This window comes from Nannospalax galili, unplaced genomic scaffold, assembly GCF_000622305.1.
Source record: "Nannospalax galili isolate Female #2095 unplaced genomic scaffold, S.galili_v1.0 scaffold2103, whole genome shotgun sequence".
NCBI classification, from domain to species: domain Eukaryota; kingdom Metazoa; phylum Chordata; class Mammalia; order Rodentia; family Spalacidae; genus Nannospalax; species Nannospalax galili.
This window is the reverse complement of record NW_008349069.1, coordinates 76,137-98,400: the sequence shown is the minus strand read 5'-3', so window position 1 is coordinate 98,400 and position 22,264 is coordinate 76,137. Positions and strand designations below refer to the sequence as shown.

General features: G+C 44.7%; 1 protein-coding gene and 1 pseudogene across 1 annotated transcript; both read left to right on the top strand.

The window, feature by feature from the left end:
• Positions 1 to 6,529: 6,529 nt before the first annotated feature.
• LOC103744494 (acylcarnitine hydrolase-like) lies at positions 6,530 to 13,673 on the top strand. Its single transcript, XM_008846264.2, has 12 exons — positions 6,530 to 6,661; positions 7,269 to 7,473; positions 8,778 to 8,919; positions 9,564 to 9,697; positions 9,779 to 10,037; positions 10,766 to 10,864; positions 11,138 to 11,278; positions 11,399 to 11,479; positions 11,704 to 11,848; positions 12,253 to 12,390; positions 12,768 to 12,840; positions 13,263 to 13,673. The coding sequence occupies exons 1-12, from the start codon at positions 6,586 to 6,588 to the stop codon at positions 13,447 to 13,449; spliced, it is 1,680 nt and encodes a 559-aa protein (XP_008844486.1). The 5' UTR covers positions 6,530 to 6,585; the 3' UTR covers positions 13,450 to 13,673.
• A 6,944-nt stretch (positions 13,674 to 20,617) lies between these two features.
• The window catches only part of LOC103744505, a 13,025-nt pseudogene continuing 11,378 nt past the window's right edge, over positions 20,618 to 22,264 (top strand).

The window sequence follows — 22,264 nt, the reverse complement described above, 5'->3', positions numbered from 1 at the left end:
AAAAGGGTTTTAACACAACATGCTTCTGTTCATTATTTTTCACTATAAAAATCACATTGTTAGAACAACTCTTCTTTCTACAGAAAGCAATCACTTATGTACACAACCGAGACATATCTTTCTAAATCAAAGAAACTGACACTCATCCCAATACTCTTTTTCATACAATTTGTAGGAAAGAGTTTTTAACAGAAAATACTTCTGTTCATTGTGTTGGGGGGGTTGTTTTGTTTTGTTTTGTTTTTGGTCTTTTTGAGACATCTGTAGTCTGTAGCCCCAGCTGTCCCTGGAACTCACTATGTAGACCAGGCTGGCCTTGAACTCACAGAGATCTGCCTGCCTCTGCCTCCCGAGGCTGGGATTAAAGGCGTGCACCACCACACCTGGCTTATTTTTTATTTTTATTTTATGTGTATGCGTGTATTGCCTGCATGTAGGTAAGTGCACCCATGCCATGCAAGGCCTGAGGAGGTCAGAAGAGGCTGTCGGATCCCCTGGAACTGGAGTTACAGACAGTTGTTAGCTGCCATGTGGGTGCTGGGATGCGAACCCGGGTCTTCTGCAAGAATAGTTAGTGTTCTTAACTGCTGAGCCATCTCTCCAGCCCCAGGTTTCAATTTTTAACTAAGACCTTGCCCCAGAAGATCCAGGAGTTAAAGGAGACTAAGGACAACCACACAGAGCTGTAGCGTATTGTTAGGTCGTGGACTGTCTGAGGTGCAAGTGACATCAGCCTGAGGTGCCCGTCCATGCTCAGAAGAGATAAGGCTGACTCTAAACATATTCACACTCAGAAAAAAAAATAAGTATGAATGTATCTCCTTGTGGTCTGCAACACAGCCTGAGGGCCACCTTCAGAACCTGTGCCTACCAGGGCTTCTGTAGGGGTCCACTGGCATAGGTCAAATAAATTTAACCTATGTAGAGTCACATCCTCAAAGAAAACAAACCCTCCCTCTCCCAGCAGCTATCAGTTGCCAGTAATTCCTCAGCTAAGGTTGGGGCTTCTTATCCACTTCAAAAACTTTGCTGTGGAATGATTTGATTTGCATATATATCTTGGTAAATTTGCATAAAACTATGAGATGCACAATCACAATTCAAGTACGAGAGTATTTCTTTCACTGGAACAATTTCCCTCATGCTCCTTTATGTTAATCCTTGTCTGATCTCCGCTCTAGGGCACCCACCCACTTGAGTGCTTTCTGATGGGATAGTTTGGAAATTGCATATCATTTAGAAACATTAGCACCCTGGGTATCCTACCATGGAAAAGGAATCATTTGTGATTGGTTCTGTCACTAAGTATAATATCTTTGAGTTTCAAGTGGTATTGTCCTTTGATTGACAGTGTCATTCCATATGTGAACACAGTACATTTTACAAGTGTTGATGCATGTTTGAGTGACTTTTGCTTTCAGGTTGCTTTTAATGAAGCTGTTACAAACTTGAAAGGGGCTTATTGTGATCGGTGCTATCCTAATTTGGTTTCTGTTGCTGTGATAAAGCACTGACCAAAGACAACTTGGGGAGGAGAGGATTTATTTCAGCTGATGTCACTCAGGGACATCAGGGCAGAAACCTGGAGGCAGGGGATGAAACAGAGACCATGGAGGAACAGAGGATGCAATGCTGTTTACTGGCTTGCTCCTCTGGTTTGTGCTTAGCCTGTTTTCTTACACAATGCAGGACCACCTACCAGCCTGGGGGATGTATCATACACGGTGGTCTGAGCTCTCCTACATCACTCAAAAATCAAGAAAATGCCTCACAGGCATGCCTATAATCCCCCAATTGAGGTTCTTTCTTCCCAGGTGTGTCAGTTTGAGAGTAGAATTGCTCCTAGAACAAGTATAAGTTTAACTTTTAAGGAAAATGCCAAACTGTTTTCCAAAATGATTTTCCATTTTCCTTATACTTCCAGTCATATGTAAGGGCCACCACTGGTCCATGCCTTTGCCAACATTTGGCATTATGGGTTTTAAATTTGATTATATTGAATGGATGTGTAGTGATTTCATTGCAGGTGTTTCCTTGAACTTTGAACCTCTGCTTTCTTTTTTAAAAAGTATTTTATTTATTTATATTATTTATTAATATATTTTACATGTATGAGTGTATTGCCTGCATGTATGTGAGTGCACCTGTGCTGTGCAATGCCACAGAGATCAGAAGAGGGCTTCAGATTCCCTTGGAACTGGAGTTAAGGATGGTTCGTAGCTGCCATGTGGGGTGCTGGGAATTGGACCCGAGTCCTCTGCAAGAGCAGTCAAGTGCTCTTAACTGCTAAGCCATCTCTCCAGCCTCTTATTTATTACTTTTATTTTATGTGTATGAGTGTATTGCCTACAAAGTAAGTGCACCAGTGTCATGCAATACTCTCAATCCCCTGGAACTGGAGTTATGGACAATTGTTAGCCATCACATGAGTTCTGGAAATTGAACCTGGATCCTCTGCTAGAGCAGCCACTGCTCTTAACTGCTAAGCCATCTCTCTATCCCCTGAACCTCTGCTTTCTTATTTCTGTCCCTTTGCCTGCCTCCCCCCTCTCTCTATCTCTCTCTCTTTCTCTTCCTCCCCTACTCACTACCTGCCTCCCTCCACAGAAATATACCTGAGAGTCTTCATCCCACATTTTTACTACTGCCTTGGCCATAATCAACACAGGGCCTCTGAATGGTGGTGCAGTAAGTGGCAGAGCACATGAGGACTTTCCCCAGCAGAGCTATGAAAAAGTCTGGGATAAAAAACACAGGAATGTCCTGGAAACATAAAGCAGCTGGCTCCTTAACTTCCAGACCTGAGGAGCTTGGGATCTCTTATCCCCTCACAGCCTAGCTCCTTCAGTCAGGATATTGAATGTAGAGAAACCATCTGCCAGGAAGGACTGGGACCACAGGTTGGATAAGAGTACATTGAAGGGACAACACTGTATCAAGAGAAAGCCTTGCTGATTGGAGGCTGTAGGAGAAACCATGGCTGTTAAGTTCCAGGGGAAAAGTCAGAAAGTCACCAAAGAGGAAGTCTTGCAGTGCTAGGCTGTGAGTGCTCTAGATGATTGGGGCCTATAAAGACAGAGCCAAGGCCAATTATCTGATGGGCTAAAATCTGTCTGATGTTGATCTAGACACTCATTTCTCCAGGAAGTCAGGCTGGGCTAGGTGTGAGCTCCTGATCCTGTACTCTGTACCATGTTTTTTTTTTTTTTTTATGATTCTGAAATTCCTACTGATGGACTTGTATCTTTGTCATAGACTCTGAGAACCCAGACTGTCCCTAATGTTTGAGCCACCAGGGCCCAATTAAATGCTTGTCAAGTGGGGGCTGGTGAATGACTCAGCCCATAACAGAGCTTACTGCCAATGCCGACAACCTATGTTTGATCCCCAGGACCCACATGTGGAAAGAGAGAGAACCAGCTCCTGAAAGTTGTCTTCTGACCTCCACATGTATGTGATGGGACTCTAGCATCCATGCATACATACATGTACATCATAAATAAATGTGAAGATAAAAAATTTTCAAGTGGATAATTAACTGTTAAGGAGTTGCAACTTGAGTAGCAACATTATGGCGGTAGAGGCAGAAGGGCCAGAACTGCAGTGTGCTTCAATCAAACAGCCATGATCTAGAAGGAGGAGTTACATGTAGACCCTAAGATGTAAGGGATGAGGCACTCTGAAGGTACATTCAGTAAACTACGAATCTTAGAAGTACAGAGGAGTTTTCAGGATGAAGGCCACACACTCAAGGCTCACAGCTTGTGCTAAATAGCTTCAGTTGTCCACTTGACACACGTGGGAACAGAGAACATCAGCTGGGGAATTTCCTCTTTCAGATTGGCCTGTTGGCATCTCTGTGAGGCACTTTCTTGATTATTGAGTGATGTGGGGAGGGCCCAGCCCTCTGTGGGTGGTGCCACCCCTGGGCAGGTGGTTCTGAGTTCTATAAGAAAGCAGGCTGAGCACAGGAGGGAAATAAGCTGGTTAAACAGCACGCTTCTGTGATCTGTGTTTCGCCTCCAGGTTCCTGCTTGAGCTCCTGCTCTGGTTTTCCTCAATAAAGGTACCAAAAACTGAAATAAACCCTTTCCTCCCCAAGTTGGTTTTGATCAGTGTTTTAGTACAGCAATAGAAAGCTAACTAGAACAGAAGTTGATACCAGGGTCATGGAGCATGGCTGTAAATGACCTGACCAGACTGTTTTGTGGAAGATTGTGGAAGCATTTTGAAATTTGGGCTGGAAAGGAAAGATTGTGGAAGCATTTGGAACTCTGGGCTAGAAAATATGTTGAGTGCTTGGAGCTTAGTGAGCTATTCGTGGGAGCTTGGAGAAATGTAGATGATGGAGGTCTGGCTTGTGAAATTTTGGGGTGGGGAATTTGAGAATCCCTCAAAGACTCAATCTGCTGTTTGTGTCCTATTTTAAATTGAGAATTTGATTTCTGGTCAGCTGGGGCTTAAGAAACAGCTGTGATTAACAAGAGACCACTTCAGCACCGCTGAGGTGAAACCTTTGCTTTATTGGGATAATTGACACTGGTTAGCTGGGGCTGAAAAATCAGATGTAATTAAGAAGAGACCAGCATTATTGAGTGAAATCTTCTGGGAAGTATTTCCTCAGGGTCAGCACATAGAAGCTGTGGCCCAGAGTGGACCAAGGCTGCAAGCTGGAAACTGAACTTAGTAATGTGTAAGAGTCTTCCATGTGGTGCTGATTTTGGTGGCATAAAAGCTGCAGAATTGAAGAGGTCTGAGAGAATTTGAAGCTTGGCACCCTGTGAGTCCAGAAGAGGCCATTAGTGTAGCCTCAGTTGCAGTGGAGACCGTAGAAAATTGGAGATGCCAGGACAGTGGGATGACCCCCAAGGGCAGTGACAAATGTGGACTGGAGTCAGCCTGAGCTTATAAGACTAGCTGTGTGTGCTGTGGATGGCAGGGTCAAAGCGGATCTGCCCAAGCCTTTTGGAGCGCAGAAGATCATGAAGAATCCCAGATGTTGGGCACTGAACTCTTTTTGCTGTTCAATTTTGTTTTTGCTTTTATCTGACTGTGCCTGGTTTTTCCCTCTTTGAGTAAGAAGTATGCAACTTTTGATTTTACAGGAGCCCACAGTTCAGAGACTTTGGATTCATTTTTATTTTTATGTGTATGAGTGTATTTCCCACATGTATGTGTCATGCAATGCCCGTGGCAGTCAGAAGAGGGTGTTGGATCCCCTGGAAATGGAGTTACAGATGGTTGTTAGCCATCATGTGGGTGCTGGGAATCGAACCCGAGTTCTCTGCAAGAGCAGTCAGTGTTCTTAACTGCTGAGCCATCTCTCCAACCTGATTTTGGATTAAAGAGACATTGAGCTTTTTAAAGTATTGGAATCTGTAAGGACTATGAGACTTTTAAAATTGTACGATGGTTTGATTTGCTTTTTTTTCTTTGCTGTTGGTGGTTTTTTTTTTTTTAGGGGGGATAGAGTTTTTTTTTTTTTTTTTTTTAGGGGGCATAGAGTTTGAGTCTGGGATTCCCTGTAGTCCCAGCTGACCTGGAACTCATTATGTAGATGAGGCTGGCCTCAATCTCTCTCCTGCCTCTGTCTCTCGAGTACTGGGATTAAAGGTGTGTACCAGCACACCTGACCAGGTGTACCATGTTTTATATTTTGATATTAATATTAACATGAGATCTTAGGGGCAAGAAATGGGAAGGTTATGGTTTAATAGTGATGTATTTGTGTGTCAAGTTGACAAGGGGTGAATTTTACTGAACAGCTTCAGTTGCCAATCTGACATACCTGGAAAGAGGGAACCTTAATTGGGGAATTTCTTCCATTTCGTTGTCCTGTGGGCATCTCTGTGAGGCATTTTCTTGTTGTTGAGTGATGTGGGAGGGCTCAGTTTGCAGAGGGTGGTGCCAGCCCTGGACAGGTGATCCTGGGTTTGATAAGAAAGCAGGCTGAGCACAGGTAGAACAGTGAGCTTGCAAGTATCAGTCTGCGCTTTGACTCTTGCCTCCAGGTTCTTGCTTGAGCTCCTGCCTTGGTTTTCCTTAATGAAGGTACTATACACCAAATAAACCCTCTCCTCCCCAAGTTGGTTTTGGCCAGCATTTTGTCACAGCAATAGAAAGCTAACTAGAACATTGCCCTTGCATGCTACTGTACATCTGGGGCATCTTGATTACGTACCTACTCAGAGACAGCTCCCTGGTTTTTCCTATTAAAGCTTTCTGCTTTAAAACACATTGGGCTGGTGAGTACAAGGACAGGAATCATGGTGACTTTGGGTTTGAGGACCAGGTTCCTCGTATCCCAGAAGGGCTTCAAAAGCCACTCTGTGCCTTTCCAGGAGGCCAAAGAAAGCAGAAAAATGGGAGATGGCTTTGCCCCACCTGCTGACTATTGGCTCCTGTCATCTCTGCCTAATCAATGCAGTTCTTCAATGATAAGAACTTTGCCCCGCCCCATCAAGTTCTCTGGTCTACACCTCTTTAGGTCCAAATTCCTGGTTGGGCAAGGCCCACATATTCTCTTTACTATTGGTGAAACACAGTCATTTTGGAGGAGCACCCATTTGGGCCTGGGAACCGATCATGCCGCTGGATAGACTTCCTGGCTGGCTGAATGCTGTGACCTGTGGGCTCCTGCTGCTTCTCCTTCATGTGCAGGGTGAGACTCACTCAGGGGGCAATGGGAACCAGGGTCATAGCTCCCAAATTCTAAAGAGTCAGAGTCTGAGTTTGTGAGAGGGAAGATGCCAGAGAGGGAGGAGCTGTTAGGGGTGACAGATGAAGGCATGGGAAATGTGCCTCTTAATTGCCCACCAAAGCACACAGGGTGATCCTGTAAAGCAGAGGGTAGGAAATATCCAAGAACACCCAATTTCTTAGCACCAGGCCAGTGTGAGAGGATCTGAGGAGCACTGTACCTGCAGGTTAGGAGAAAGGGTGGAAGGGACTTTTCCCTCTTTTGTGTGTGGCTGTGATTATATTTACTCCTGACCTTAGGATAATAATGAAAATGTACTATCACGCTGCCAATGGGCTCTGAGTGTGTCACCTCTTTGGCCATAGAAGTTTCCTGGTACCCTTCAAAAGTGTAAGGTGTCTGGCTTTAGGGGATGCAGAAACTCATACCTCTATATTCCACAGCTGAACTGAGAGGCCCTGGGTTCCCTTCCCTCTGTGTACCCTGGTGACAATGAAGTGGGAATTCACACAACGTGGTGGCAGCTGATCAAGATGAACTAACACTAATGGCATATCTCCACCCACAGGCCAGGACTCAGCTAGTCCCATCAGGACCACACACACAGGGCAGGTGCGAGGTAACCTCATCCGTGTTAAGGACACCGAAGTTGGTGTCCACACCTTTTTGGGAATTCCATTTGCCAAGTCACCTGTAGGACCACTGCGGTTTGCACCTCCTGAGTCCCCTGAATCATGGAGTGGTGTGAGAGATGGGACCTCACAACCGGCCATGTAAGTTCAAGGACCCAGGTGACTTTAGGCTCTGAGCTCTGGACGGTGCTGCAGTGCTTCCTCCATTTCAGCTCTATAGCAGTTTTCTCTCTGTTGGGGAGTCTTCTATGCATTTTTCTCATTCATGTGCTGAGGTTTAAAGTAGAACAACTTTGCCAGGCTCTTGGATTTGAGTTTGGTACCTGTATGGAGTTAGCTCCAGGATTATAGAGAGGAGCAGAGACAAAATTGTTCCCATATTCAGAATATGCCAAGTGTTCTCTGCCATGATGGGAGTGATCTCTGGGCAGGGTCAGTGTGGGCCTATTAAGCAACAAGAGCCCCACAGTCCAGTATCATGCACTCCAGTTCCCTGAGGAGGGCAGCATTCATGGGTCCTTGACAATCCTATCTTCTACAGTCACTGTAACAACTCATAGGGCCAAGTGCCATTGACCAAGAAACAAATATATGGGCTTACAGTTGGAAACTATATGGGAGGAGGGTCCCATATTGGATGAAGGATATCTCATTACCTTATGGGACCATATTATTCATTCCTATAGTATCTATGTGGGTACAGCACTCAAGTATCTTAGTTTTATTTTCTGTGGCTATGACAAAATATGCTAACATACCGACTTAGAGAAAAGTTTTATTACAGGTCACAATTCTGAGTTTTAGTCCATCAGAGACAGAGGCCTAAGGGAGCTAGTCATGTCACATCTGTTATCAGGAACAGAAAGCAACAAATGCATGTCTGCCTGCTAATGCTCAGTTTTCTTTTATTTCTTGTTGAGACAGGGGCTCACTATGTATCCCTGGCTGGCCTGGAACTCTTGTGTAGACTTATAGACCAGGCTGGTCTTGAACTTATAGAGATCCACCTGAGTCTGCCTCCTGAGTGCTGGGATTAAAGGCATGTATCAACACGCCTAGTACTTTGTCCATTCTCTTAAGTTCAGAAGCTCCTTCCTAAGGAATGGTACCATTCACAATGGGCAGGTCTTCCCAACTCATTGAACATAAACAGGATAATTCCCCATAGCCAACCTGATCTAGACAGTCCCTCATTGATTCTCTTCCCAGGTGATACTGCATTATGTCAACAATAAAAGCTAACATTACACAAGTACATTAAGTAGTATAGGGAGAAATGGTTAATGTCAATCATTTTCAGGCTATCATTTTCACAGAGACCCTAGTAGTCTCCATATCCTCACCTCTGAAAGAGTAATGCCCAACTGGAGGCCTCCCTGGAAATCTGGCTCCATTCCTGATCACTGTGCACATCTCTTGGAATAACTATTTGCCATTGTTCCCAGGTGTCTGCAAAATGTTGAAATAATGAATGTAGATGGTATGAAAGAAATGAATCAGATCCTGCCTGACATCTCTATGTCTGAGGACTGCCTGTATCTCAACGTCTATATACCAGCCCATGCCTATGAGGGCTCTAATCTGCCTGTGAGTGTCAGGCCATGATCAGCTTGGGGAGAAGGCATTTCTTCTACAGTACAACTAGGGACAAAATCAACCTGAGCCCCACTGCGGTGTAAACCCTGATGAGTAGCCTTACCCTGTTGGCTCCAAGAAGCCATGAACCCTGTGTTTTGGACACAGAGCACTGGAGCTTTGAGAAGTCAAAGGCTGTGGCTCTTTGATCAAACCAGCATTCACTCTACCAACTTGAACCCTACAGACCCACCTAGGTGTTCAAGGACTGAACATTAACATCATCAAAATTTCTAGCTGGGGATTATGTATTGTGCCGATAAGATGATGACCCTTCTGATCACTAATCAGGAGAGACACTCATTGAAATTCCTCTTTTTGTTCCACTTTGAGGGTAATGGTGACATTACTTTAGATCTAGAGCCATCAATCCATGCTAAGATTCCAGGGTGTGTATGTGTGTGTGTGTGGTGGGGGGGGTAGGATGGGAAATATGCTCATTAGACTAGAGTATACTATCTGAGGCTCAGATCCTGAAGCCCTAAGTTCTGTGTATATGTCTACCTACACTGAAACAAAGCAGCTGCTAACCTAGTAGGCTGTCTAGCTGGAGCTTGGGTTGGATGGGAGTCTCCTGGCATCTGTTATTTTCTCAGGTGATGGTATGGATACATGGTGGTGGACTTGTTGTGGGCATGGCTTCCATGTATGATGGATCCTTACTGGCAGCTACTGAGGATGTTGTGGTGGTCATTATCCAGTACCGTCTGGGTGTTCTGGGCTTCTTCAGGTGAGCCTGGGCCTGGGATGGCAATGGAGGCTGTGTAGAACCAGGACAGCCCTCTGATCTCTGTTCCTGCAACTTTTACAGCACTGGAGACCAGCATGCCAGAGGCAACTGGGGCTACCTGGACCAAGTGGCTGCCCTACGCTGGGTCCAGCAGAATATCGCCCACTTTGGAGGCAACCCTGACCGGGTCACCATTTTTGGAGAGTCAGCAGGTGGCACAAGTGTGTCCTCACATGTTGTGTCCCCCATGTCCCAAGGACTCTTCCATGGTGCCATCATGGAGAGTGGGGTGGCTGTGCTGCCTGACCTCATCTCTGATACCTCGGAGGTGATCTACAGGGTAAGTGCCATCAACCACCCTAGCTCTGACCCTGCAGCTTCAGCCCTCACCTCTGGTACTCTGTTACTCTGTTCAGTGGGAAAAACAAGGATCATGGGAAATGACTTATTTCCAGTAATTTCTGAGCAACTCCAGGGTTAGAATCTACTCCCTTCTACTTTATACATGCTGAGTATGTTATACGACCAGCAAAGTTGTATCCAGCAGTTTCTATCACTGGGTTGGGGAGATGACTCAGTGGGTAAAGGTACTTGCTCTGCAAGTTTGGAGTTCAGATCCCCAGTAGGTGGTAAAGTGCCATAATTCCAGTGTTCCTTTGGAGAGATGGGAGGCAGAGGCAGAAGAATCCCTGGAAGGTCACAGACCAGTTAAGCTGGTGTAAGGAGTGGTAAACAAGAGACCCTCTCTCAAACAAGGAAGGAATGTGATACATGACACCTGAGATCATCTACTGACCTTCACAGGCAAAATGTGATAACCTCATACCCATTTTCACGAATGTCACACACACACACACACACACACACACACACCAATAACAAAAACAACTATGTAAGTAGAACGGCCTCTGTTCTGATTGTTACCACTGAGCAACAGGACAATGCAAACAATTCCTTCCACACACAACACACATCAGCATGTGATAGATACTTAAGAACAGTGGTTTGGGATTGGGCAAAACTACTTTCTGTGGGAGGATGAGCAGCCCCTGCCTGGTCCCTTTACAGACAGTGGCCAAACTATCTAGATGTGAGTCTGTGGACTCGGAAGCCCTGGTGCGCTGTCTGCGAGGCAAGAGTGAAGAGGAGATTCTGGCTATTAACAAGGTTGGGAGAATTATGTGGCTTGGATCCCTGTTCAACAGGATGTGGGAGAGCCTCCCTACTCTGAACAAATTATTTCATCTTGATAGATGATATCCTGTTAGTCCTGGTTGCAAACTGAACACCAAGATACATTAATCTAGGTGTGAGATCTCTTCTGGAAGGGGAGGAACTTCCTGAGATGAATAAGGAAATGAATAAGAAATGGCAGGTGTAACTCAGTGTGCATCTGAATACGTTTGATTGACCTTCAGCACTGACCTTTAATGCCCTCAGGTCTTCAGTATCATCCCTGGTGTGGTGGATGGGGAGTTCCTACCCAGGCACCCCCAGGAGCTGTTGGCCTCTGTGGACTTTCACCCTGTTCCCAGCATCATTGGTGTTAACAATGATGAGTATGGTTGGACCATCCCCATGGTGAGGACCAGTTCTGGTCACCTGAGAATCTGGGAACTCTCATGGTGGGTGGAGTGAACTCAGATCTTTTCGATCTAGATCTATCCCATCCCACACTTAAGACTGTCCTCTGCCTCTCAGCTCCTGGGCTTTGCTCATACAATAAAGAACATAACCAGAAAGACACTGCAGGCTGTTTTGAAGAGCACAACGGCACAGATGGTGAGATACTGTGGGTTCTGCCCCAACTGAATGAGCCCCCAATTATCCTCAGACAGCATGTCCAGAAAGAAAGGTGGTTGTGTGTGTTTCTGTATGGACTCACCCCAGAGTTTTTACTTTTCCACCTATACCCTCTCATCCCTGGCCCCATTACTCTACTGAGGCTGCTGCCTGTCTATCCAAGAGCCTGCCTAACCTCATTCTTTCTGATCCTCATGGTATAGAGGTTGCCTCCTGAGTGTAGTGATCTGCTAATGGAAGAGTACATGGGAGACACTGAGGACTCCCACACTCTCCAACTACAGTACACAGAGATGATGGGGGATTTCACGTTTGTGATCCCTGCACTCCAAGTGGCACACTTTCAGCGTGAGTATATCGGTAACAAGGCCTATGGGTACACCTCAGAGCTGTGGGTCCCAAGTGACTTTTGTGGTGTCCATGTCCCATGACTGAGTCAGGTCTCTGGTACTAGGTGCCTGAGGACCCTTATCCCAGAAAATCCTATGTTTCGTGTAAGAGTGCCATCTTTTTCAGGTACAGATGAGGAGTCAGGTTACTGCTGCTCTGTAATTTGCCCAAACTACTCATTTGGGAAGTCGGTATAATGATTTAATCAAAGGCTTTTCCCATAGCTAGTGCTCCAGGATGGAACTTCCCACTCAACTGTTGTGATTCCAGATAACTTTAGATCAAGGTATCTTGTCACCAAATGTGTGGCAGGACAGTTCCAGATGAGGGGTCATTATGTCACCATATTTCCTTGTCCCCAGGTTCACTTGCCCATGTCTACTTCTATGAGTTCCAACATCAGCCCAGCTTTGCTAAGTATGTAAGGCCACCCCACGTGAAGGCTGACCATGCTGATGAGGTTCCCTTTGTCTTTGGATCCTTCTTCTTGGATAGCAACCGTGAGTCTGTTTTCTGTGAGCTGGGCTGGGTCCCAGATGGGTACCTGAATGATATCTGAGCTCTCAGTCTGGTTGAAGCTTTTGGAGAAGATAAGAACAAATGTTTACCATCTCATAGCTCAAAAAGCTATTCCATGTTTAGAACCTGGACCCTTTCCTGTCTATCCTATGCTAGAGGGAATGAAGGCACACTGGAGCAGAAATGAACCTGGGGGAATTCAATTAGAGACCTGATGGATCTTGGATCTGGGGTGATGAGGAAGGGAACCAAGCCTAGAGTTCAAGGTCAAGCTATACTTGAGATGGTGGACAGTGCAGCATGAGTTGGCAGCTGCATGGGCTGACTGGGACCTGGACCTTTGTATTTCTGTTTGCAGTTGACTTCACTGAGGAGGAGAAGGTACTGAGCAGGAGGATGATGAAGTACTGGGCCAACTTTGCACGACATGGGTGAGAGCATGACCTTCCCTCAATCTCTCAGGGATAGGTCTCTAGTGCTCCCATTGTGAGTGGTGGCCTTATTAGCATGCATGGAGCCTTCATTATATGATAGTCTTCACCACAGGATACACTTAGATAGCTATCCCTCTAAGTTTCAGCTATTGGTCATCTTGCCATGACCTGGCATGTGGGACAGAGTGTTGATGTACTGTTCTTTAGGTCTTTCCTCTGAGAGAAGGCACAAAACAGGCCAGGTAGCCTTGCCCCACATACTAGTAGATGACACTTGTATCCCTCTATGAAGACACTTGTCCCATCATTCCCCTCAACTCCCTGGTCTGCTGGTCCACTGTCTTGCCCCAAATCAGGAGATCAGGCTTTGGATTGGAGTGATCCTCATAGTTCCTTGCTGGGGGTGGGTATATCGACAGGAACCCCAACAGTGAGGGCCTACCCTACTGGCCTGTGTTGGACCAGGATGAGAAGTACTTGCAGCTGGATGTCAAGACTGCTGTGGGTCATGGTTTGAAGGCTGGAAGGCTGCGGTTCTGGACTGAAACCCTGCCCCGGAAGATCCAAGGGCTAAAGGGGACTCAAGACAAGCATACAGAGCTCTAGTGCCCTTATCAGGAAATGTGTGTGCACTGGAGTGCTAATGGGATCATCCTGGCATTCCCAAAACCCATTGAAGAATCTAGTTTGATTCCAACATTCACATAAACATTCCTAACATCAGCACTTGTCCATTTAGCCGACATGTACAGCAAACCCTCTGCATATCCTTATCCTGCTAGATCTATCTTTTGTTAGATGTAGTCAATAAATGTTCCCATAACAATGTGGATGTGTGAGCCCATCTTCTTCCACACTCTACTGGGACTAGGTCCCTTCTTTCCTCCTCTCATCTTCTCTCCATCCTCTTTCCTCTTCTAACCCCAGGTCCTCTTCAAATGAAGCAGAAGCTTTGGGGAATGTTGACTTCACTAGGGGTGGGGTACGTTAAAACACCATGCCCGCCCTCAGCAAGTCTCATATTTTCACATATTTTTCTTTAAAGTGGCCAATAGAAAGAAAACCTGGTTATTCAAAGCCCCATTGTCTTCCTAAGTTCAGGCTGCTGTTCCAAAAAGATCAAAACTGCAAGCTGGACTCAGTGTAAGTATCTGTGGCCCTAGCTATTCAGAGGCTGAGACAGGATGATTACATGAGCCCAGCACAATATAACAAGGCCTACATCTCAATACAAAAAATTATAATCTTGATACATAAACAACAAATGTATGATCTTGTAGACTTAGAAATCCAGAGTCTGGATGCCCACAGATTGGCTGTGTGGTGAGATTGGCTGTGTAGTCTGACTCAAAAGACTACACATTGTATACTCTGGATAGAATGTGTAAACAAAGGCACACCAAGGATAATTTCCTGCTGACTTGCACTCAGGGCAGGGAAAATTCTGTTAGCGAGCACTGGCCTTGCAGGTTGTTTCCATTGCACCCATAAAGCACTGAGTTCCTACTGCGAGCAGACCCGTTTTTCAGTTCTGCAAATGGACGTTAAGTATCCAAATATGATGTCCAGGGTATATTTTAGATTTTCAATTATCTCTAATAGTTTTGAGTGTGGATTTTTTTTATGCTGCTAGGCATTGATCTTGGGGTCTTCTGAATGTTGTCACTGATTTCCCTTAACCCTGCTTCAAAGCAATCCTGTAATGTCTGGTGCTATAGTGGGCCTTGTCTCAAATCCAATATAAAGGAAATGTTTTATGACTGTCACTTCACATGTTTTTGCTTCATTTTATTTTGGAGTGCCATTTTAAGGGTGCACATACCATAGTTTACCCACTTAATCAATGAGCAACTTTACTTTTTTAAACTTAAAAAATTTCATGTGTTTTGCCTGCGGTATTAAGTACGCTGTGTGCAATGCCTGCATAGACCAGAAGAGGGCATCAGATCCTTAAACTGAATTCTAGATTTCACAGCCTTGGCATCCTGAGAGGTGATATTGGTCTCCAACCTCAGGTTTACCTGTTTTTTTTTGTTTTTGTTTTTGTTTTGGTCTTTTTGAGACAGGGTCTCCCTGTAGCCCCAGCTGTCCTGGAATTCACTATGTAGACCAGGCTAGCCTTGAACTCACAGAAATTCACCTGCCTCTGCCTCCCAAGTGCTGGAATTAGAGGTGTGTGCCACTACGCCCAGCTTAGTTTTACCTGTTTTTAATAAAACCTTATGGATATTTACATACATGACTTCATGTGATCACATTCAACTTTGGAATTAAGACCTAGAACAGAATTACTGAGTCATATGACAAGTGTGTTAAACTTTTAAAGAAGTTGTAGGCTGGGGATGTAACTCAGTGGTATAGAGTTTTCCCTGTATGTGCAAGACCCTAGGTTTGATGCCCAGCAACACAGAAAATAAAGCCAGATCAAGAGACATAGGCCTGTAATCTTAGCTACTCAGAGGCCTGAGGAAGGAGAATCTCAAGACCTGCCTGAATCCAGAACAAGTTTCTAGTCCAAGCTAGAAAGCTTAGTAAGGTTTTGTCTCAAATAAGAGAAATGATAAAATCTAATTGGACTCAATGGACTAAGAAAAACAGACATTAACTTGGGAAGGAACTGTGGAAGGTATGTCTAGGAGGAGTGGGGAATGAGTAGGGGGTGGATATGATCTAACTTCATTGTATTCATGCATGAAATTACCAAAGAATAAAGAAAAACCAAGGTTCTGGGAATATAGTTCAATGGTAGAGCACTTATCCGGCATATAAAAGACCCTTGATCCAATCTCTTGGCTTCTCTTCAGAAGCTTTGAGATAATTGACTTCATGGAGACTGACTGTCCATCTCAGCAACCCCCAAGTTTTCTCATATCTATAAGTGACTTATAAAATACCTGATAAGGGCATTTGGGGAATACAAATTAGACTCCACAGGCCTTTAAAAATTACAAAGAAGGCCGGGTGTGGTGGCGCATGCCTTTAATCACAGCATTCGGGAGGCAGAGGCAGGCGGATCTCTGTGAGTTCAAGGCCAGCCTGGTCCACATAGTGAGTTCTAGGACAGCTGAGGCTACAGGGAGACCCTGTCTCAAAAAAAACAACCCCCCGCCGCAAAACAAAGGACATGAAGTCAGGGGTGGGTGGGGGTGATTAGTAAGGTAAGGGTAGAAATGGGGAGGGGGCCTGAATATGATCAAAGTAAATTGTATGAAGTTCTCAAATAATTGAAAATATTAAACATTAGAAACAACAAAACACCCAATAAGCCATAACCCTTGTGTCTTCATAAGTTGAAGCTGCCATAAGAAAATAAGTGAACTCAGTCCTATGGCAGATGTCTGTGGCTCAGCTACTTGAAAGACTGAGGCAAAGAGATTTCATGAGCTCAGGAGTTAAAGGGCAACCTATTCTATGTACATACATGCATCTCAACATATATATATATATGTATATATCATATATGTATGTATCATAACCTGTAGGCTTATAAACAACAGAAATTTGTTCACAATTTTGGAGATCATGAAATCCAGGGTTAAGATGCCAGCAGATATGCTGTGTGGTGAGGGCTAGCTCTCTTGGCCAAAGATTGAACCTTGTGTTTTCACTGGGCAGATGGTATAAATAATTGTGCTCATGACCTGGGCCTCCTAATGTATCCAACTTTTACTATCATCCCATTGGCGACTAGGTTACAACATAGGAATGTGATGCATAGAAAATTTCAGTATATGTTACCTAAATGTTGTCCATATCAGCTCTGAGGTTGCCAACAACTGAAACTGTCTCTACCTATTGTGTTTGTACATTAAATGTCACCTATGATTGACATCTAAGATAATCTATTTCTGTCCTAAAGTGGTGAATGGCACAATTTTTTTATGAGAAGCAAAACTGGGTATGCCTATTAGTCCCCTTATCCTGGGATAGTGTGAGTGCATGCGTGTGTGTGTGTGTGTGTGTGTGTGTGTGTGTGTGTCCAGAAGAGAGAGGTTGAATTTGAATTTTCAGTGTCTGCTGGTTTGTTCTTTTTTTTTAGACAGTGTCTCCATATAGCCCTGGCTGACTATGATCTCACAGGGATTTGCCTACTTCCGCCTCCCTAGTGCCAAGATTAAAGGCTTGTGCCACCTGTATATGTTTGGATTCATCCTCCTGGCTTTTCTGTTTTCCTGAAACATCCTGGTTGCCTGTGACACCTCTATTCTCCTTGATCCTCCATATATAACCTTCATTTTTTAATATTTTATGTGTATGAGTGTAGTGCCTGCATGTAGGTAAGTGCACCCACGTTGTGCAATGCCTGCGGAGGACTGAAGAGGTTGTGGGATCCTCTGGAACTAGAGTTACGGACAGTTGATAGCTGCAATGTGCTGGGAATCAAACCTGGGTCTTCTGCAAGAACAGTCAGTGCTCTTAACCACTGAGCCATCTCTCCAGCCCCAATAACCTTCGTTTTTACCTTATTGTTGTCTCTGAACATTTTTTGCCTTTCTCATACCCTCTCTTTTATTTTATGCCATTATGCAAAGGTACCAAATTGTGCTCAAACTATATTCCACCAAAGCATTTCTGTCTATCATTATGAGGCTGGATCACTCATCCTAGAAACCCAGAGGCTTTCTTCAACCCTACTTAAACCAACTTGCCTTTAAGGACAAGTTTTCCAAATTTGGTAAAGTTCCTATTTAAGTTTTTTGATTGATTTTTATGTGTATGTATGTTTTACCTGCATGTATATAAGTGTACCCATGTGTGCAATGCCTGTGGCCAGAAGAGGGAGTTGAAGCCCCTGGAACTGGAGTTATGTATGGTTGTTAGACACAATGTGGGTGCCGGGAACTGAACCTGAGTCCTCTGCAAGAGCAACAAGTATTCTAAACTGCTGATCCATCTTTCCAGCAGTCTCCCCACTCTTTTTTTTTTTTTTTTTTTTTTTTTTTTTTTTGAGATAGGGTCTTCCTATAGCCCTAGCTGGCCTGGGAACTTACTACGTAGACCATGCTGGCCTCTATCTCACAGAGATCCACCCACCTGCCTCTGACTCCCTAGTGCTGGCATTAAAGGAGTGTACTATCACGCCCAGCCCACATCTTTCTTTTAAAGTAATCCTGGGAACTATGTGTGAGACTCTGTCACTTTCATGTCCCTATGAATAAGCCAGACCTGTATGGGATAGAAGAAGATGGCACACAGCTCTGGGTCCTCTTAGAGTTGTCAGTAATTCTGAGCCCAGAAATCTGAGCAAAAAATGTTCAGAACAGTAGTTCTGAGTGAGTTTCCTGCCTGGAAAGCCCTAATGACTTCTCAGAGCCTAGGATATAGCAAGCAAGGGTCACAGCTGAGAAAGTGTGGCCTCCTTAGAGTGGATCAGACTGAGGAGGCCTGGTAGAAATTTACCACAGTTCAAACTAGATCAGATTAGAATGAGAGGCATCAAAAGACTAAACACAACTTGTCTTGGTACTATCTTGGCTCAGCTTCTAATAAGGGCCTGTGATCTATGTGATAGGCCCAGACCACATGCCCTTTGCTTTGTAAGTTAGCTGGTACCTTTGCCCAAGGTCAGATACATGGGGAAAGGAAGGTAGGGTCTCTCGGTTCAACTGTGGGATGTGATTCTTGGGGTTTCCAAATGTTCTAATGCATGGAAACTTGCACAAGGTCATTTTGGATGGTACCAAAGTGCTTCTCTGGCCAAGGTGGTGACATACTCCGAGCCCAACGTCAGCATAAAGGTGTTATTAGCTTCATTATTTTCCAAGAATCAGTAGCAGCTACAGTCACAGTCACAGTCACAGTCACAGCCACACATAGAGGAGGGATGTCCCATCAGTCTCTCTGTACCTGGCACTTTTTTTTTCTTGAGACAGGGTCTCCCTTGTCCTCAGATAGTCTGGAACTTGCTGTATAGACCAGGCTGGCTTTGATCTCACAGATATCTGCCTGCCTCTGCCTCCCAAGTGTTGGGATCAAAGGTGTGCACTGAGAAGACAAGTGGAAAGGGACCAGGAAGAGAGGATGCAGCACTCAGGAAGAAAGCCAGGAAGATGATCCGGAGGCAGGACCAACTCCTAGACCCAAGTCTGTGTTGCTATGGGATGCACCATGTTTCTCCAACAAGGAGCGGAAGTAAGATTCTGGGAATCTCACCAAGAAGACTATGGATGTTGTTTACAGTGACGTGTCTTGGTGGAACCCCTTGGTGTTGTGATTTTACCTTCTTGGGTGCAATTCTACTCACTCAGGAACCACCTATGATCTCATTCACCAAAAAAGAAGTTTCTTTAGCAGTCCTTTGAGATGTAACTTCAAAAATCAACAAAATCATATTCATATATGTATATGTAAAGACTACATGTACATATGTATGTATACGTAAAGAGGAGGCTCTCTTGAGAAACCAACACCTGTGCTTGGATGCATCTTGTCCTTTCCTTGGGTACTTGTCTTTAACCCCTGTGCTGAAATCTATGTCAAAAATCTCTTCTTAAAAATGCCAACTATGGGGCAAGAGAGATGGCTCAGCAGTTTAGAGCTCTGGCTGCTCTTTCAGAGGATCCAGGTTCCATTCCGAGCACCCACATGGCAGCTAACAACCATCCATAACTCTAGTTCCAGGGGATCTGACACCCCATTCTGACCTCCTCAGGCATTGCATGACATGGCTGTACTTATATACATGCAGACAATACACTCATTCATACACATAAAATAAAAATAATAAAATACTTTTAAATCTGGGTAAGCAGCCTCGTGGTGGAACCAATGCACTGCTGCTCCACCTGCTCCTGGAAGTTCTCTGGAACCTTGAGAGGCAGAGGCAGAGGCAGAGGCAGAGGCAGAGGCAGAATGATCTCTATGAGATCGAGGTCACAGATCTGTATAGAGTTAATCCCAGCACTTGGGAGACAGAGGCTGGAGGATCTCCGAGTTTGAAGCCAGCCTGGTCTATAGACATTGTGAGTACCAGGCCAGCTGGGGCTACAGGGAAACCATGACTCAAAAAGAGAAAATAGACTAACCTCACAACCCAAGTTCCATTACTTTCTGTAGCTTTTTAATCTTGGGCAAGAAACAACTTTATTTCCTCATCTTAAAATGATGCCAAAAAATCTGAATTACTGTAATATTTTGCATATTGTTAAAACTGTAACTTTAATTGTAAAAAAAAATTAAAAAAAAAAACAAAACCAAAACCCCAACCCCTAAAAGCCAACTATGCTTTATAAAAAAAAGAAAAAAAAGGAGGAGGGAAAAATGAGGAAGAGGAGAAATGTGTGCATATATCTTTGGCTTTCACATATTGGTCACATCCGGCCCCTTTTTCAACTGAGCTTTTCTGTCTCCTGACTGAAAGTGCATGCCCCTATACTCCATGTAATTTCATGAAGAGCTTCTTTTGGAGGATGAAGCATCGTGGTTGTGCCAGACTCTAAGCAGTACCATCTCAGCAGGTTTTGTCTGTCACTGTAACAGTCATGCATCAGTGGCTATTGACCTCAGCTACAAGGACAGAGATGCTATGTGGCAAGGCACCCTATGTAGGCTGAGAGTCACTTGGGGGACAGGGGTTAGCTTTTTATATTGGAAATATGTTGACAAAGTGCCCTCTGGAACCTGTGAGTGACAGCTGCCCAGGCAACATGCAAACCAGATGGTACCAAAGATGAATTGTAAGGGGGAAGACAGCAACAGATCCACCAGGCTGATTGGGGATTTTTCTCTTCTCATGAAAACAGATCAGATATGTCCAATCCCGCAATGTTAGAACATGTTGGTCTATGAGGTAAGTTGGCATGAAGGTGGAGCTGGTGGAGATGACAAACCCAGGAAGAGAAGGAAGGCCTCCCTGGACACCCCCACACCTTTAGGCATGGAGAGATTAGGGCTGCATAGGGAGTGCACAGCACCAAAGGCAGGGCTTAACATTAGGAAGAGAACAGTTAGCAAATCCATGGTGTCCATAAGCTACAACCCAGTTTTACTGGGATCATTGGTTGTCTTACCGTCACCGGTTCACTCTCTTATCCTTTTCACAACAGGCTGGACCTTTTAGAGTCTCAGCATAACTATACATCTCTCATAGATCCCCTCATTCAGTCTATACATGAACAATGCTTTCTTGTCATTTCTTGCCACCTCTAGCTTGAGCCTGGGGATTCATGTGGTGGGTGATGGGAGACAGGAGATTCATTGGTCCATGTCTATTCTATACACACTGAAGACTGTTCTCTGCCTCCCAAACCATGGACTTTGTTCACAGCATAAAGTAAATAGCAAGAAGGACTTTGCAGGCTGTGCTGATCAACACAGCACACAGATGGTGAGATTCCTTGGGCTCTGCCCCAGAAGAGAGTGCCTCCATATATCTTCTTCAGAAAGCAATCTACAGAAATAAAGTTCCGGGGTGGGATTACTTGAAGCTTTCCCTTTATTCCCTTTCACTTATTCTATTCCAGGCCCCATCTCCCCACCGGATGCTGCTGCCTCTTGCTTTAGTGCCTGCCTAACCTCATTCTTCTTGGGATGTTCTCTGTTGAGTATGGGTACCTGCTAATGGAGGAGTACATGGGGGACACTGAAGACCCCAATACTCTCTAAGTACAATTCCAAGAGATGATGGGGCACTTCATGGTTGTGATCCCTATACTCCAAGTAGCACAGTTCCAGTGTGAGTACATCTGTAAAGATGCCTCTGGGCTGGGGCTCTAGCTCAGTGATATAGCACTTGCCTCATATGCATGATGCCATAGGCTCAATCCTCAGTAGTTTCTCCTTCTCACAAAGAGGCCTTATTCCTAGGACATAACTCTGAGTCTCTGGTTCTCTGTCCACTTTGTGGAAATAACAAGGACCATTGAGGTACCCTGGGAATTGCCAATCTTCTAGAAACTGATGAGGCTCTCATGGGACAGAGTATACCCATCTCCACTTCATATAGGCTGAGGGGGCAGAAAGATTGTAAGAGCCATGGGATGAGGTGCATGACTATATGGAAACAAAGTATTACAGGCTCCTGGGACCATGCTCATATGAACCTACAGCAATGGTGTCAGCATACATGTAAAGACCCATGTAAACTTAATCAGATAAAACCACAGCATAGAACTTGGGAAATGGGCAGCAGACTCCAACCTTAGCCGAAGAACTATTGGCAGCTGATTACTGCTGGGTGAGGGAGGGTTGATATTCTTTAAGAGAGAGACTCTAGATAGGCTGACTAGACCTCAGTGGATGAACTTGTACCGAGAGACATCTGGGTATACTAACTTGACTTGATAGGCCTTAATATATATGACAGATTGCATAAAATCTGGTGGGGTGGTCCTTGGGGTGGGTCCAGATGGGGGAGGGGGTATAAAGGTAATTAAGATGGTTTGTATGAAATGCACAAGAATTTAACAAAAATATACATAAA

Excerpts from the sequence above, each read along its gene's own strand:
- LOC103744494 (XM_008846264.2), top strand. The coding sequence starts at position 6,586 with ATGCCGCTGGATAGACTTCCTGGCTGGCTGAATGCTGTGACCTGTGGG. Across the intron at positions 6,662-7,268 it reads GCTTCTCCTTCATGTGCAGG|GCCAGGACTCAGCTAGTCCC; the intron begins GTGAGACTCACT and ends CTCCACCCACAG. Across the intron at positions 10,038-10,765 it reads CCTCGGAGGTGATCTACAGG|ACAGTGGCCAAACTATCTAG; the intron begins GTAAGTGCCATC and ends GTCCCTTTACAG.